The sequence below is a fragment of the Fukomys damarensis genome, unplaced genomic scaffold (genome assembly GCF_012274545.1).
Source record: "Fukomys damarensis isolate Sample0158 unplaced genomic scaffold, DMR_v1.0_HiC HiC_scaffold_37, whole genome shotgun sequence".
Lineage (NCBI taxonomy): Eukaryota > Metazoa > Chordata > Mammalia > Rodentia > Bathyergidae > Fukomys > Fukomys damarensis.
In genome coordinates, this window is record NW_022900949.1 from 7486895 (window position 1) to 7504471 (window position 17577).

At 56.8% G+C, this 17577-nt stretch overlaps 1 protein-coding gene across 1 annotated transcript in view; it reads left to right on the plus strand.

Moving 5' to 3' along the window:
• The window catches only part of Mllt1 (MLLT1 super elongation complex subunit), a 63145-nt gene that overhangs the window by 35059 nt on the left and 10509 nt on the right, over positions 1 to 17577 (plus strand). Inside the window, exons 10-11 of the mRNA XM_010635068.1 lie at positions 12069 to 12212; positions 14851 to 14976. Of these exons, the coding sequence (XP_010633370.1) occupies positions 12069 to 12212; positions 14851 to 14976 (270 nt within the window). The remainder of the gene's footprint in view (positions 1 to 12068; positions 12213 to 14850; positions 14977 to 17577) is intronic.

Consider the following 17577-nt stretch of genomic DNA (forward strand, 5'->3'; position numbering starts at 1 on the left):
AACACAGATTTTCATTTCAGTCTTTTTTTTTTTTTTTTTTTTTTTTTTTTTTTGGTACCTGGGATCAAACTCAGGACCTTACACTTAAGAGGCAGGTGACAGAACCACTGAGCTAAATCCCCGGCCTGTACTCCAGCTTTTTATAATTTTATTTTGAGACAGTCTTGTTATATGGTCCTAGCTGGCTTCAGATTTGCTGCCTTCCCTGCCTCAGCCTCCTTCCCTAAAAGATGGAGTTACTGGCATACGCCACCACTCCCAGCTTGTTCTTTTTTTCATCAATATTAGGGATAGAACCTAGGGTCTTCTCACTTAGCTACATACTAGTCCTTTTTACATTTTTTATTTTGAGACAGGATCTGAGTCACTAAGCTTTCAGGCTAGGTTCAAACTTGGGATTCTCCTGCCTCAGCCTTCCAGAGTGCTGGGATTACTTACGTGCCACTGTGCCTGGCATGTTCCTAATTTTAATTTTGTAGGAGTTTATGCCAATGAATTCCCCTATGAGCACTGGGTCATACTGTATCTCATACATTTGGTATATGTATTGTTTGGTTTTTATTATCTCAGCTTCCTTCTTTCTTCCCTTTCTTCCTTTCATTTTTTGTTGTTGGCTGTCTTTGAACTCAGTGTAGCCCAGATTGGTCTTCCTGAGTGCCAGGATTACAGGCCTGTGCCACCATGCTCAGATTCTCAGCATAATGTTTCTTTCTTAGTGATTTGTTGTTTTACCTGGTGGTTGTTTGAGTGTGTTTTTTTGGTTGTTTTTGAGGCAAGGTCTCCCTTTGTAGTTCAGGCTGGCCCTGAACTCACTGTGTAGCCCAGGCTGGCCTCGAGCTTGAGGCGATCCTGCTGCCTCAGCCTCCTGAGTGCTGAGATTAGAGATGTGAGCCACCCCACCTGGCTAAAGAGTGTCTTTTTAACTTCAGTGCATTTTCAGGTTTTCCAGTCTCCCTTCTCTGATGATTTCCAGCTAGGTATTTATCTTTCCTTTGGATTGTAATCCATCCCTCCCATTTCCATTTATTGCTCAAATTGCTGCCATTGCGGCCGGTGGTAGCGCCTTTTGTGTGTCCCCTGTGCCTTGTCATCCCCTTGTGTGGTGGTTGGGGTCTGCACGTCATGGCCCTGCAGTGTCCTGCCCCAACCTGAGTCAGTCCTTGCTCCAGAGGCTGAGACTCCTTTCCTTGGAGAAGGGGATTTCAGAGCCATGATTTGGGAGCTAAGTGTGCTCTGACTTCCCATGACAGCCCAGGGCTGTGTGTACACACACAGCCTCCTGTGCACCTGTTGATTCTGTGCCTGGCTAAGATTCCAAGGCACCCCAGCCGCATGGAGTTCATCGCACCACCCCGGTTGCACATCACCCTGCTTGTTATGAGAGGGCCGACGTGTCAGTTGCACCCCAGGAAACCTGGAAGTCAGCGTCAGATTCCTTGTCCAGCGCACCAGAATGCCATTCTGAGGACTGGTCATTGTCTCAGTCTTCACCTTGCCCCAGCATCTGGCCCAGGTGCAGCATCCGGAGCGACTCAGGGCAGCTCCTTCCTGCCTCTTCTTCCTCCGTGTGGCTTTGCATGGCTGCATTCATCAGGTTCTATGGCATTGAGGCTCCCCTCCCTCCCCTTCCATCTGGTCATCACTGTCACTGTTTCTCAGTGTGTACTTGGTGAAATTCTCTCAGGGCTTGACAGGCACACAGTCACACAGCCACCAGGGCTGATCCACACGGCGCAGCTCAGACCTGCGCTCCCTCGCGCCATCCTTTTGAAGTCAGCCTGCCCTGCACGCAGCCTGTGGAGCCCCTCATCTGTTTTCCATCCCTTTGGTTTTGCCTCGTCCAGATTGCTATATAAATAGAATCAGATGACATGTAGCCCTTCATGTCTGGTTTCTCTCACTTAGTGAAATGTGCCTTCAATTCACCCGTGTTACATGAGTGAAGAGTTGGTTGCTCCCCCGACACACACACTGGGGATTGAACCCAGGACCTTCGCACTTAGGTATATCCCCAGGTCTTTTTATTTTTGACAGAATCTTAGGTTGTCCAGACTGGGCTCGAACTTGTGATCTGTGTGCCATGCGGTTTAAAAAGTCTCAATCTATAAGGAAGTGTTTTTCCACTGCTCTTTGCTCGAGTGCTGCTGACTTTTCTACAGAGTTTCAGGCCTGGTGAGGACCCAAAAGGACATGGCCCCCTTTCTCATGGAGCTCATGGCCTGCCATGGTGGAGGGAGCCGTGCAGAGCCACCGGGTGACCGCATTACAGTGATGCTCAGTTCTCGGAAGTTGAAGAGCCGGTGCCTGAGTGCCCCAGGGGATTGGCAGAGTCTCCTAGGAGACAGGGTGGGTGCAGAAGGAGGAGGGCGGGCCGTGCACCTGGGGCTCCCCAGAATGAGTTACGTTGGCACTAATGTGACGGGCAGGTCCCTCGGTACTGTCTAGGTCGATGTCTGTCCATTTCCTGTTGTTGGGCAAAATGACACCCACAGCTTCAAGGAGGAGAGGTTAATTTTGACAGCCACAGTCAGTGCCCAGCTGGCTCCCAGGCAGGATGGCCTGGCTGAGGCACGTGGAGGAGAGCTCCTCACCTCATGGCGGCCAGGAAGCTCAAGCCCAGGGAGGAGCTGGGCAGGAGATGCACCCTTCCGGGTCACCTCCTGGTCTCTCAACTTCTGACAGTAGGTCCGCTGTGCACGCTCAGCCCCACCCCGAGCACAGGAGAGCGTTGAGGGGGACATTTTTTAAAAAATTTTTATTACTATTACTGGGGATCAAATTCAGGACCTTGCGCTTGCGAGGCAGGCAACTGCACCACTGAGGTAAATCCCCAGCCTGGGACATTTTAGATTTAACCATAACAGTTCGTCTTCCTGTTGGTGGTTAAGTTCTGTGAGGCGGCTTCAGAGTCCCTGGTGAGGCCATTGTCCCACATCTCTCAATAGCAGATCAGGCACATCGCATCACAGAGCAGCCCAGCTCAAGTCTTTGCCAGAAGAACTCAGCACCCTCCAGATAGAAGTGCTAGTCTGTGTGCCCAGTTGGGCTGGAGGACAAGGTCAGGGCCTCAGGCCCTAGGTGTCTGTGTGGGGGCTCCAGGGCTACCTGAGGGTCCTGACCCCCAAGGTTTTGGCTCCACAGGCCTGTGGCTTAGTTTTGGGAGGACAGGGTGGAGGGAGTGCTCTAGTCACTGCTACCCTCCAAGCTCAGCCTCAGTCCCTCACCTTCCTGCCCCTCTGTGGCCTGCAGCTTTGCCTCCGAGCCAGCCCACCATTCGCCTCACTGCACTGTGGTCACCCCAGTGCACTTGTGCAAGCTGGGGCGTTGGTTCGCTTTGTTCTGAGTCCTCAGCTGCGACTAGGGTTGGACTTCATTGTCTACAGGAACCCCTCAGATCTAACGTGCCCTTTGGCAGGCAAAAGCCAGTTCCGCTCAGCCTCTCATTTCTGGCTCAGAGCACTTGGCATGGTCCAGAGGTGAGAGTCCTGAGATGCAGAGGCCGTCTACTCAGAGTGACCGTGCACAGGCCCACGTCTGTCTCTGAGCACTGCCATGGGTGTCACTGGTCCTGCGCTGTGCCCACAGCATGACCCGGTGGATGTAGCTTCCCTACCCTGACTTCGGACTCCTTCCCTGCCTGCCGAGTCTCCCTCACTGTGTGCTGTCCCATCAGTGAGTTGCGTGTTTGTGGGGGATGGGATTTAAGAGAGTCCAGTGTTGCTGGGGATTAGCTCAGTGGTGCCGCCGCCTGCCTAGCAAGCGCAAGGTCCTGAGTTCGATCCCTGGTACCAAAAAACAAAACAAGAGAGTCGAGTGTTGAGATGTGGAGAGGAACTTCATCTTGGCATCTGCAGCTCTTGGTAGCCAGTCCCATCAAGGTGCCCCTGGACGGTGAGGTCTGACCTCGCCAGCTCTGCCTGGCTTTCCTCACGCACAGCTTCTGAAGGCAGAGGGCAGGCACCAATACATTTTTGCAGAAGTTCACACAGTTTTGTGTGGAGAGGATTTTAAAAGTAAGTTAAATACCACATCAGAGGCTCAAGACCCTTGGAGGCATCTTCCCAACACATCCTGACTAACTGGGAGCTCTGGGTAGCTAGCGGGCATTTAGGCAGGGCTGCTGATGTGCCAGGGGACATGCTAGGGCCACCAGATCCTGCGCACCCTCTTGGGATTGGAAGTGGCTCACAGGTGATGTTTCTCTTCAATTTAAGCTGAAGCGGGACAGAGCTGGTTTGAGGGAGGTCAGTGTAGACCCAGGTTTTTCTGTTTCCCGTGTCCTTAGCCTCTGTTGCCCCAGATTGGCCAGCACAGTAGCTGTTTGCTCTTCCCTGCCTGGCCCAGGCCCTTGGGGTTCCGCAGGGTTCGGGGGTAGACAGTGCCTCTGTGAGCCCAGTGAGCTGTGCCAGGGATAGTTGGCAGAAGGACTTGTTGGTGGGTTGCCAGGGAGCCAGACAGAGGGGCACTGTGGGAGACACAGGCAGGGTCAGGGGCTGCCGCGTGGTGCAGCCACATGGATGTGTGCTGAGCAGCCACGCTGTCAGGACCAAGGAGGCATCAGGACCTCCAGCAGGAGGTCTCTGACGCCTGGAGAGATGTGCGAAGGGTGTAGAAATTGCTGCCTAGGGTAAGAAGTGGGCCAGCCAGGCCCTTGGCGACGGCAGTGCAGCCCGTGTAGTGGTTGTCCCCAAGCAGGGCTCCCCCCTATCTCTGGGCCCCCCAGGGAGGGCAGAAAGGATGGCATGGAGAGCAGAGCACTTCGTAGTTCCCCAGGTCCCTTACCCAGGCCCGCACCCTCACCACCCTCACCACCTCATGCCTCTGGCCTGCAGAGGAGGAAACACCTGCACTCCAGAGCCCTTCATTGGCTGGGCCAGCGTTGGCCACCTGGGGGCAGCTTGGGGACATCTGCCCAGCCTGTGTCCTGGGTTGTGCATCTCTTGTATCTCTGTCTTACAGCCACCCTGTGCTGTTGTAGGAAGGCACACAGCGAGGTTGGGACCACTTGCCCTGGCCCTGTGGCAGCCGATGAGTCTCGGGGCCGTCCTGGGGCTTCTCCACAGGTACAGGCCCAGGCTGCTTCCCGACATTTCCTGTGTGCAAGTGTGAGTATTGCAGACTGCTTCCTGCAGCTCTGGTGTCCGGCTGGGAGGCATTGGGCAGCGAGGGTTCCTGATGTAGAAGCTGATGGAAGCCTTAGCGAGACTTTTCCACGGCAAGCTCCTTGCTAGGCTGTGTGCCTTTCTGCCCCTCAGTGGTGTCTGACCACTCCTGGGCTGGGATCCGTTGAGGACACCAGGGCTGTTGTCTTCCCGCTTGTGTCTGGCACCAGCATGGGAGGAGGGTTCCGTGTTCCCGCTTTGAGGGGGACATTGTGGGAAAGCAGGAGAAATGCCTGCTGGGGGCACACGGTCTGTGGTGGAGGTCACAGTTCAGACGGACGCTTCCTCCCTGTCCTGGGCGAGTTGTTGCTGCCACCCCCCATGGAAAGGCAGTGGCTGTCCTGAGTGGAGTGCACCTGGGGATGGCCTCCCAGGCCCCTCGGCGGAGCTGTCAGGCAGGCGTACTGTTGTCTTCCTTTCTCTTCCCCAGTGATTTCCTTCTCTCCCTGAGGCTCAAGAGAGGCACGGTGCTGTGTGCAGATCACACAGCAAGTCAGTGGCAGAGGTGCTATCACCCAGGAGATCGGACCCCAAAGCCCAGTTTTCAGCTCACAATGTAGTGTTATTCTTAAAACTTTTTAAAGAAGTTTTTTTTCTAATTAGAAAGGTGATGAGTGTAGTTTGCAAGGACTTGAGATCCTGTCTCGAGCCATTTCCTCGGAGTGACAATGACCAACAGTCATCTGCTTCTGACACTTACGTGTGTGACGCGCTACCTCTCTAACCTCACCGTCACTGGACAGCCTGTGCCACGGCCCTGCCTCGTCCTCCTTATGCCTGCTTGGCCACCCCATGTCGCCAGCCAGCACCTCCTGCCCATTCTTGTTTCACACAGCACTAAAGAACTGAGGGACAGCTGGGTCATGATGATGTCTCATGGCATTGCAGAAGCACCTCTGGGGCTGGTTTGGGCGGATCACACCTGGGTGTGAGACTTGAGCTTCTGTGGTGTTTGCTCCCTGGACCTCTTTGCCCTATTTCTTCCCCTGCTTCCTCACTGGACGTCCAGCTCTTCCCTCTTTCTGTGGTAACAGTTGCTGTGAGCAGAGGCTGGAGCCTGAGAGCCGGCACACAAGTACTTGGTTCAAAGGCGGGACAAGTCCTGAGGACACAGACCTGGACTTTGAATATATGACCGGGAGCATTTGCCCCTTATGGCCCTGGGTGTCTTCTGCAGACCTCAGTACCCGGGTGGCGAGAACAGTGACTTGCTCTCGGTGACACCAGACTCTGTGGCAGCCTGCGGCAGAGCAGAGGGCCAGGCATGTTCCCGGTGGCTTAAGAGGACCCCTGAGCACTGGGCAGAGGGCTCCCAGCCTAGCCTGGGCTCCATGAGGGGCTTGGCCTGCTCCTGCTGCCCACCTGCACCAGGCAGAGGCTTGTAGGATGCAGATGACTCTGAATTAAACCCTGGGCCATGGAAAGGCTGGAGGTGGAGCCAAGCAAATACACTCTTTGTTTTTTTGAGGCAGGGACTCGCCATGTAGTTCAGGCTGGCCTTGGACTCACTATGTAGCCCAGGCTGGCCTCGAACTTGCCGTGATCCTCCTGCCTCAGCCTCCCGAGTGCTGGGATTATAGCTCTGCACCACTACGCCCGGCCTCATTTAATTTTCTTTAAATATAGGAAACTAAAAATTATACACAGAAGTAAGGAGCGCGCACAGAACAAGACACTGCCATATCTAGCTCTCACAGTTTTGACTCATTGCTACCCCCAGGGTCATTTGAACTCAAGTCTCAACCATTGTATCTTGTCATCTACAAATATTTCTGAATGTGTCTATAAGAGATCAGGCTTCTTAAACCTAACCACAAAATCATCATGCCTAGAAATTAACAAGTGATTGATTCCTTAGTGTTGTGTATCCAGCCATATCAAAGTTTCCTGTGTGTGTGCATTTATTTGGGGTCTGGGGGTGGAACCCACACGTCAAGACCATGTCCTACTACTGAGCTACACCCTAGCCCCGTGGTGGTTTCTTGCTTTGTTTCGGTGAGAATTTGCATGAGGTCAGTTCACTGCTCTTGGTTGCCGTCGCTCGAGCCTCATCTGTACTAGTGTGTGGTCTGCAGTGACTACTCATCTTGGGAATTGGTACATACACCTATCCCACCAAACTTAAACTCTTTCAGCGCCCCCCCCCCCACAATTTTGAGATGCTGGGGGGAGGTTGCTGGCAGTGACCCCGGGGTTACATTTCCTTAGAGGATTTTACACACTGGCCCTTCGACTTGGGGCTACACTTGGGTCAGCTGGATTTGTGAGGCCTTTGTAAAGCTCTTACAGGGCACATGTGGGCAGGCGGAGGTCCGTGAGCTGGGTTAGGTCCTCACAGGCCGAATCCTGCTTTGTGGGTCATGTCAGAGGTGGTGGCAGCAGCGGGGACTTTGCGCATGATCAGCCAGCCATAGACGCAGGCTTTGCCTCGATAGCCCCGCCCTTGGGCCTCTGAGACTTGCTTCCTAGGAGATGCCTGGGGACATGGCCTGGACTCAGGGTGAGGCCGGGATGCGCACTGTGGTTTTTGGCACCGGCACCAGTCTGTCCAGTTTGGCTGCTGCTTGGCCGGCTGGGGTGGGGTGACGCTGGCTTGTAGCCCAAGGCCTGGGGAGTGGGCAGGTGCCCCTGGCCTGGTCTGAGAATGTTGAGTCCAGCAGGCACCACCACTGCTTAGAGAGGGGGCTGGGACTGGCCCCAGAGGGCTGGCACTTGTTGGCCCCTCTGAGAGGCTGTGTTGTGACCTTTCTGGGAGTTCCGAGCCTGGGTTCGAGTTCTGGGCCAGGAGTACTTTGGGCCATTGTCAGCCTGCAGAGACCATGCCCAGGTTCCTGGGCAGTTTGCTGGGTGCTCCTGGCCTAGTGTCAGCTCAAGATGCTGGGTCCAACTCCACCCTCTCCAGGGAGCCATGAAGAACGTGGCGGAGAGAACTCTCTGTGTGGGTACCTGGACCTCTCGGGATCTGGGGGCCAGGGTCTGCCCAACTATGCTCTCCCATGTTTTCATCTGCTGTGGGGACACCGGGAAGCGCTGCACACAGTAGGTGCTCAGGAAGGGGCCCGCTGTCCTGCTCTGACCTCCCGTGGCGGCGGCAGTGGGGTCCACCCTGCCTGTCCCTTGGGTTAGGTCCCCTTCCTCTCTCTTGGTTGCCACCACTGGCGCTGTAGCCCTGGTGCGTGTTGGGGATGAATGAGGAGCACAGCACCAACCTGTGGGGTGTACACAGTCCAGTGGGCGTCCTGAAGCCCTGCTCTGATGCCCTTACAGTGGGCAGCATTAGTTTATGATTGATAATCCCCAATAAGTCAGCGTCTAAAGTCTTGTATTTTCTGTTCGGGTCAGGACCTCCGTGAGACCCCACACTGTGATCTTAGGTTTCTGTCTTTAATCATAGGTTTCCCTCTGTCTTCCCCTTCCTTCCCTTTGGAGCTCCTTTGTTGACGAAACCCTGTCCCTCATCCTGCAGATGTGCTGTCTGGGTTTGCGGCCTCTGCCCCCAAGGCATTCAACGCCCTGCATTGACCTGTGTCCCTGTTGGCTGGTACCGAGCTCAGGCACTGGGCTCCCTGGAGGACAAGTCCTGTGTCTATCACATCGGCTGCGCGGGTGGTCTGTGTACTGGTCACAAGCTGTAGGGCTGCACATCTGTGACCTCCCTGACCCCCATGCCTTCCCTGGACCCGCCCTTGGGTCCCCTCCCTGCCCTCTGCATGTGTTGACCTGGCTGTGTGGTTTCTGAGGGAAGGCAGGACGTGTGCTGGCTGAGTCCCCACCCGTGCTCCATCCGCTGCCAAGACTCCAGCAGCTGCCAAGAGAGAATGGACTGCAGCACTGCTCACGCACTCTCTGTGGTACGGCCCTGTTCCTTCCTGGGCACCTGCTGTGCTCCCTCCCCTCCTCTCAGCCCCAGCTGCGCAGGACTTACAGTGTCCTAGGTGAGGGCTCTGCAGGCTGTGACTGTCCCCCACCTGCCTTGCCCTGTGTGACCTGACTGACTCCGTTCCTCCCCCATCCTGTCACAGCCTCCCAGGAGCCTGCTCGAGATGCCCACCCCTTTCTGCCCTGTCAGTTCCTGTGGGGGAGTGTGGGTCATGCACCCCTGGGGATGGGGTGTGGAGAAGGAAGGAGTGGGCTATGTCGGGGTCGCGGAGGGACGCGCCACTGTCTGTAGCAGGTGTGTGAGGCTGGCCATGGGAACAAGAGGTTGGAAGGCCTCCTGCCTCTGGCCTCGGTCACTGTTTGGCAGCGGGGGAGATGGATGGACGGAAGATCTTCCTTGGGATTGGTGATTTGGGCAGGAAAGCCCTGCTTTGCCTGTCCCCTTACCCAAGAGAGACCACAGCCACCTGGGATGAGGGGGAGATTTTCCAGTTAAGGTGTACACCCGTCTCGATCTCGCCCTGGGCTCAAGTAGAAGCCTCGCTGGTGGGCATTGCTTGGTGAGGCCCATTCGCCTGCCCACCCTTGAGGGACTCACTGCCGCTGGAGACACCGTCACAGTGTGGTCCTCCCTGAGCTCCCCCTCCCACATATCGCCGTCCCCGGAGCTTGCGGAGCTGGCGTGTCCACAGCGTCACCACCCACCCACCCATCCTGGGCATCTGGGCCTGCTCTGCCCCCACCCAGTCCCACCAGGGCTCAATGTGCAGAAGCCAGGAGCTCAGCCTGCCCAAGAAGGGCAGATGGAAAGGCTGAGACAGCAGGGCTGTCACTGCACCCGGCCTGAGCAGGTGGGTGGCACTTTTGAGTTCCTGGGCATAGCATTCTCCCACGCCACTGCCCCTGGTCTCTTCTCCTAGAATATCACACTGCACTAGACTCGGATGTATTTATACACAATAAGATTCACCCTTTTCTTACTTTTACTCTTGTTTTCATATGGTGCTGGGGCTAGGACCCAGGATCTCACACATGGCGGGCCGGTGCACTACCCAGCCCTCACCCCCCCCTTTTTTTTTTGATTCCAGAATAGTTCCCATCACCACTCCCCCAGAAACATCTGATCCCCATGAGCAGCCACTCCCGCATGCCTCCTGACCCCCTGGCCCCCATGAATCCACCATCTGTCTCTGGACGTTAGGTATGAGTAGGGCTGTGAGGTGTGTGTCCATCTGTGTCTGGCTTCTGAGCACAGTGTTCCCAAGGGCCACCACTGCCCTGTGAGTTGGTGCCCAGTCCCTGTTTAAGGCCAAGGGATATTCTGGTGGTGGCTGGACCACACTTTGTCCCTCCTGCCTTTTGCATGGCCACTGGGTTGTTCCCAGTTGGCAATATTGTAAGTAATCCTGCTGTGGGCATGGCCGGCCAAGATTTGTGTGAACAGGTTTTCAGCTTTCTCCACCTGGGTCGTGTGGTGACTCCGTGTGGCACGTGGAGGACCTGCCAGATAGTTTTGTAGGGGGGCTGCCCCGTGCTGCACTCACTCCCCCAGCAGTGCACAAGGGTTCCAGCGCGTGTGCACGTGTGTGTGTGTGTGTGTGTGTGTGTGTCAGTTACTCTTCTCATTTCTGAGACAAAATACTTAACACCTAAAGTTAAAGGAAGAAGGATTTATTTAGCGCACATTTTGTCGAAGATTCAGGCCATAGTTAGCTGGCTTCAAGATGGAAGGGCATGGCAGGGGGGCATCGAGAGCATCACAGAGCAGGTAGGCAGAAGGCAGCAAGCAGCAAGTGACAAGTGACAGAGCACTTTTTTCCTGTCCCTTATGATCTCATCTAGGCTACTTGTCCTTAGGGCAGGTGGCACTCACTCTAGAACTACGCCAAACCAGTCAGTGAACTAATGTGGTGACCACACACCCTTAATCCCAGTGTCACACTGTAGATCCAGCCACTCAGGAAAAAGCCCCACCTATGACCGCACGAGGCTTTGAGGTGACGTCTAGACACAGCCATGTGGGTGTGTGTGTAGATTTTAGCTGCCCCAGTGGGTATGAACTGGGTTTTGTGCATTCTGCTGCACAGTGCCACACTGGCGATGTTGGACTAGGTTTTGTGTGCTTCCCGGCCACCTGTACACCTTTGGGGAAATACGTACTCAAGCCCTTCACCTGTGTTTTAATGTGTTGTCTTTGTACTGTTTGAGGTGTAAGAATATTTTTTATGTAGTATGTATCATAAGATTAATGATTTGCAGATATGTTCTCCCATCCTGTGGGTTATCTTTTCTATTCTCTTGATAAGTATCTTTACAGGTTTGTAATTTTGATGCAGTTCAAATTGTTTAGCTTTTCTTCTGCTGTCTGTGCGTTTGGTATCTCATATAAGAAAATTTGACTAATCCCAGGTCACAAGACCCTGGCTTTCTCTGGAGAGTTTTGTAACTTCGGCTCTTCCATTTAGGTCACTGGTCCAGTTTGAGTTATTGGATGCATGTGGTGTGAGGTAGGGATCCCGTTTCATTCTTTTGCACGTGACTGTCCGGTTGTCCCAGCAGCACTGGTTGAAGAGACTGCTGTCCCTGTTGAATTCTCTCCGTGCCCTGGCCAGACCCCAGTTGTCCATAAATGTGGGCAGACCTGGCCCGCCTGGTAGCCTCGGTCTCACGCTGGCTGGGCGGAGGCAGGGAGTCAAGGTGTTGAGATTAGGGCTCTGCCCTGCTCCCCAGGGCTGTGTTTCTCTGAGCCTCGGATTCCCCATTTGTCCACTGTGCGGAGGGCTGGAGGAGGACGTGGGCGCCAGGCTAGCTACAAGACTGAAGCTGTCGTCAGTGATTTCGGTTTTCCTGGGGGGGCTGCTTTGCCCAGTCTGCTCTAAGTGATAGTTCATTTTGAATGACAGAAAGGAGGAGAAGAAGCATGGACCCGGGGGCAGGTGAGAGGGCTCGGAGGGGGCGATCCGTGTCATCCCTGCTGTCCCTGTCCCACCCATGCTGACATGGTCTTCCCTGTTTCCTTTGCTTTAGGAGGAGCCGAGGAAGGTTTGCTTCACCTACGACCTGTTCCTGAACCTGGAGGGCAACCCACCCGTGAACCACCTGCGCTGTGAGAAGCTCACCTTCAACAACCCCACCACTGAGTTCCGCTACAAGCTGCTCATGGCTGGCGGGGTGAGTGTGCCCGCAGGGCTCCCCAGCCTTCACAGTGGGGTGGCTGCCATTGCCGCCTGTTGTACCATTTCCCCAGCAACCATGGGTAATTGACATCTTCCACATGAGACTGGGCTGCCCGTGTGCCCAGCCAGGGCAGGGCTGCTGCTGTCTCCAGCCATCGAGGAGCCCCGGTGCCTGGCACACACCACCTGCCACATCTGACCTCAAGAGCCACTCGGTGGGCAGCCCATGTGGTGTGTGGTGCTCTCAGTGGAGCCCTGTGGGCACAACGTGGAGGAGGTGGTGCAGGCTGAGGTCACCCAGCATGCCTGGGTGCCAGGCACGTGTGGCCGGGGCCTTAGGGGGTATGGGGAGCGGGGGGTGTGTGGTACACACTGTTTGTGTTGGGTGTGGGGTAGGTGTGGTGTCTGGAGTACATCGGGGGTGTGTTTTGGGGAGCGTGTTGGGGTGTGGGTGTGGGTACATGGGGTACATGTGTGATGTGCAGCGAGTGTTGTGGGAAGTGTGTGTCGGGGGTGACGTGTTTGGGGTACATGTGTGAGGCATATGTGAGCCGTGGTGTGTGGTGGGTCTTTGAGGTGTACGTGAGGTGTGTGTGCACGTGTGGGGCTGGGGCACAGCTCTTCCCGTCACTCACACGTCCGGGTCTGAGGAGCCAGTGCATTCCTGGAGAAAGTCTGCGAGGGGCTGGGTCCTGCGTGGCCTGACAGAGGTGCCACCCATGGCTCATGGTTCTGCCAACCAGAGCTGCTTCTGGCTGCAGCCCTGCTCCCACCTCGTGTTTGCGGCCCGCTGTCTCCCATAGTGTTCGTTACACGGTGTTTGTGGGCGTCCCCAGCGTCACACTTATGTGGAAGCTGCTGGCGCCCTCCGAACTCTCTGAGCCTCTCAGCTCCCCACAGGAGGCGTCTTCCCTGCTCCTATACGTGGAGGAAACAGGCCTCCAAGGGCATCATCTAAACACGTAAAACCGGGCAGGGAGGCCAGACAGGTCAGTGTGCAGGTCCCGGCCAGAGGCGCCTGCTGGGCTCTTCCTTGGCCACAGCTGCCTGAGAAGCTGGCTGGCAGTCAGGGGCTCCCTGGGTATCCTAGGCTGACAGCAGAGCAGTGCACTCCAGCCGAGGACCAGCCTGGTCCCTGAACAGCTCCAGGGACTGAGCATCCAGTCTGTGTGCTGGCTGTCACAGAGCTCCAGGCATCCCAGGGACAGCACATGACCCCAGCCCCACCGTGTGGCTGTCGTGCTGCAGGAGCCAAAGCAAGGAGCCGAGCTGTAAGTCCCCGAGAGCTGCGATCTGTTCCCTTCACTGTGTTTGGAGTCGTGGAGCCCAGTCGAGAGCGGGTTTCCTTCCGTCCCAGCCAACAGAGCTAGGCCTGCAGCCCCACAGCTGTTTCTTGTCCTCTGCCAAGGGCCTCGCAACAGCATCTGCAGAGGGAGCAGGGGAGCTGACTGCTCCTCCTTTCCCCTGGCTCTGAGCACCCTGTCAAGGTGAGATGCTGGTCCTGAGGGGCCGCTCAGGTCAGGGGACTTGATGAGCAGGGTGAGGTCACACAGGGAGGAAGTGGTGAGTGCAGAGGGCGTCGCCAGCCCTGAGGCAGGAGGGCCTCACGGTTTTGGCTGGGGTGGGTGCGTCCTCGGTGGATGCCTCAGGTTGTGGACGGACAGGCTCTATTGGCCCCTGGCAGCCAGGACAGCCCCAGGCTTATTGCCCTGTGACCGTCAGCGGCCTCAGATGAAAGGGTTGACTTGGTGACAAAGCCCAGGTACTCATGGTTACCAGGGCTGCTGCTGCTGCTTCCAAGTTGGAGTCTTTTGTTGTTGTGGCTTTCATTGTTTTGTCCTATCTCGTGGCCATCTGGAAGGTGTCTGATCAGCCGCCCCATTGCCGAGTTCACAGTGTGGGTGTTTGGAGCACCTGTTGTGCCTGGGAAGGTGTTTCCTAGAAGGACCTGGCCCTTGCTCATCTGTAGCCGTCTAGCAGAGCAGGAGCCAGCCTTCCGCCGTGAGCTGGTGCCTCTCCAGGCCTTTGAGGTGGCTTAGGCAGGGACACCTGTGAGTAGCTCCTGTCACCGTGGCGGGTCTTCTGCTGGAGTCTTGGTCTTGGTCCCATCTTGCTCAGCCTTATGCTCGCACTGTGTTTGAGTCAGCTTCAGCTGCCTGCAAGTGGAGGGAGGGAGGCTGTGCCCAGCACCGTGGGACCCACCAAAGCTGCATCCATCAAGCCCTCGGAAGCTGCTTGCTCTCCCACACAGCCGGCCTTTGGGGTCCAGCCGGCTCCTGCCTTCCCAGCTCTGCCCAAGTTCTCTAAGCCTCACACAGAGCTCAGCCTGGGGTCTCAGCTGCCTTCTTACGCTTCTCTGCCTGCACGCTGCTCAAGTCTTCTTGGTCCGGTGCTGTCTCTGCTAGGCCTGACCTGTCCTGGAGGTCCCCCTGGGCCTAGCCATCCTGGGAGCCTGGGCTCCTCCTTGCGTTCCTCACTCAGCACCCACTCCCCCCACAGAAAATACCTGTGATTCTTTTGGGAAGGCGGAACTCAGGCTCCCCTTCTCCCCTGCTGCAAGAAGCAAGCTCCACGGCCTTGGGGTGCAGCTGCCCCTTGCCCGTTGATAACGTCTGTCTCTTCTTTATCACTAGGTCATGGTAATGCCCGAAGGAGCAGAAACGGTGTCCAGGCCCAGTCCCGACTACCCCATGTTACCCACAATTCCACTCTCTGCCTTCTCTGACCCCAAGAAGACCAAACCGTCCCACGGCTCCAAGGTTAGTGAGGTGGAAGGCCCAGTCTCCGAGTGGGTGCGCAGGGCCCCTCTGCCGAGCTGGCGCTGCCATCTGGCCCTGCTCCTTTGGCATCTTGCTTCTTGAGCCCTCTGCCCCACCTTTCTGCTCTCTCTCTCTTCTCCAGGATCGAGGAGTGTAGGGCGTGTGATTGCAGGCTCCTCCTCTGCTCTCTTGAGGCTGAGGTCCTCCCAGCTCTCTCTCCCCCTGCCTTGGACGCCCAGCCCTGAGGCCGTGCCCGATAGTGCTTCTATCGCAGCTGCAGCTGCCCTCTCTGTCTCCCGCCCGCTGTCCCCCGCTTCGCCCTGGCGGACGACTCGCAGGAGTGGCACGTGGCACGGGAGGTGCAGCTGACTTCCACTGATGAAGGCACGTGTTCAGGCCCCGTCTCGACCTTGTGCAGGTGGCACTTGGCCTTTCTGACTGGCACTTCTCTTGCCGACCCTCCCGGAGTAGCTGCGAGACTAGAAAGCTCTGAGAGCAGCGCCGTGCCCATGAGCCAGCGACCCATCCCTCTGTGGCCATGTGCTTGGCTCAGTGCTGCATGGTCTCAGGGCCGCTACTGATCATCCTGTGACTGACCCCCACATCTGACCTCTTCGCACCTCTGCGTTCTTCTTGCTCACTTCCTGTGGGGTGTCGTGAGCTTGGGCACCTGGGCCACCTTACTCTTTCTGTGAACTGCGCTGGAGGAGCCTAAGGCCCAGGGTCATTCTGGCTCCTTCCAGAGGCCAGTAGATCTTGGAAATCCTCCGGTGCCTCGTTATCTTAGAGCCTGATTGTGGCTCTGGGGTCTTCCCGCACCAGCCTCTGGGGGGGTCTTGTGGCGTTAAAGAACAAGCCAGTCCTTGCCAGGGATCTTAGCCTCTTTACCCAGCCACGCACAGTTCTTTGGAAGTCTGTGCAAGACAGGAAGGGAGCGGGCTGCTATTTCTTACGGCTGGGTTCCCAGGATTATCTGAAGCCCGTGAGGAAACACCTTCTAGGTGGCAAGGCCCCTGACCCACAGGGCTGCATCTCTGGAGGCTTCATGTCTTGCCAGCCGCCGGGCCGAGAGCCACGGCTCAGTGGTATCTGCTGGGCCCAGGGGCTGTAGGCAGCACCTCTGCCCTGCTCTGCCTCTCAGGGACCCTCTTAGGACGCAGCTGCGTGGGTTCCCTCCGGCTCTTTTACGGTGCTGCCTTTCTGGGAAGCTCCAGCCTTGTTGCACAGGTACCCCGTGTACGCTGCTGGCCTCTCTGAGCCGTCCTGTGAGCACGTCTGTGAGCAGCTTCTCCCTCTTCTGGGGCCTTGGCTCTTTGCTTCCATGGTGGTCCTTCGCTGCCTGGGCCTGGGAGCCTGAGTGGCCGTCAGCTGCTTGGCAGAGTGGGGTCCTGCGGCCTGACCCATGCGAATCTGTAGGCTGGGTCACCGAGGCGGAGTCCGGCGGTTACGGCGTGTGTGGGTCAGTCTCTGGTGGCTCTGCCAGGCCTGAGGTAGCAGTGGGCAGGAGTGAGCCGCCCCACAGGTGCCCGTGGGACAGGCCTGGTGGCCCTGCTTGGAGAGCCCAACCTTGGGCCTGCTCACCTGAAGCTGCTGGGCCTCCCCCATTGACCTGTCAACATCAGACTGCTGGTCTGAGTAGTTTTCCTAAAACTTGGTACTTAACCATTTTGTGGCTGTAGATGGCTTTGAGAACAGGACTCGAGACCCTCACCTGTATCGTCAGCTCTTCATAAACCCAGCAGGAATTTCAGAGAGCCTGAGGGAGGCTTCATGCACCCCTGGGAAGGCTTCTCCCTGCCAGGCAGGCAGGTGCTAGTGCGTGTCCTTGGGGTTTGCCCTCCGCCTGTCCCTGAGGCTGTGATGTGGAGGTCACGATCAGCCTCTTCTGCTTCTTGCCTCCCTCACAGCTCGCAGGGAGTGGAGCCCCCTTCCAGAGAGAGCCTTGGAGTGTCACTCTCGGGCTCGTGCTGTGTCCAGGCAAGCTGTGGTGGCTTCAGCATGTGCACCGCTACCCACTCCTGCCTGTCTCCAGGGAAACTGGCCCCTACCCCTTCCCCCCAACATGGGCTGTGAGTTTCCAAGTTGATGGCAGACTATACAGATCAGAGGTGTGACGGGGGCTGTGTGTGTCCCTCAGGTGGCCCCGAGAGCAGGTAGCAGAGGCCCTTCCTGCCGCCGAGGGTGGACCTAGCTGTTCTGTCCGCTCAGCGTGTCGCCTCCGTCCTCCGTGACATTCCTAGCTGGCTTGCGGGAACCCACCCAGTGCTGTTGGTCACTGCACCTGCAGGGCTGCAAGGCTGCTGGGAAGCTGTGGACAGAATCCCTGTGCAGGCCCCTGGAGCATGTCGGGTGACACTAGAGGGGACAGGGCTCCTGCCTCAGAGAGTGCCAGCCATGTGGTGAGGGCCAGAGGGCAGAGCTCAGGCAGGCTGCGTGGTGCTGCCCCCACTGACACTGCTTCCGCCTGCCAGGCCGCGTCCTCAGCCTGGGAGGTGTGTGTTCTCTTGCTCCTCGGGTCAGAGGGCTCACAGATGCAGGTGGTAGAGCCAGTGTCACGGCCTGGCTGATGCGCCTGAGTGCAGGCTCCACCCAAACCCTCTA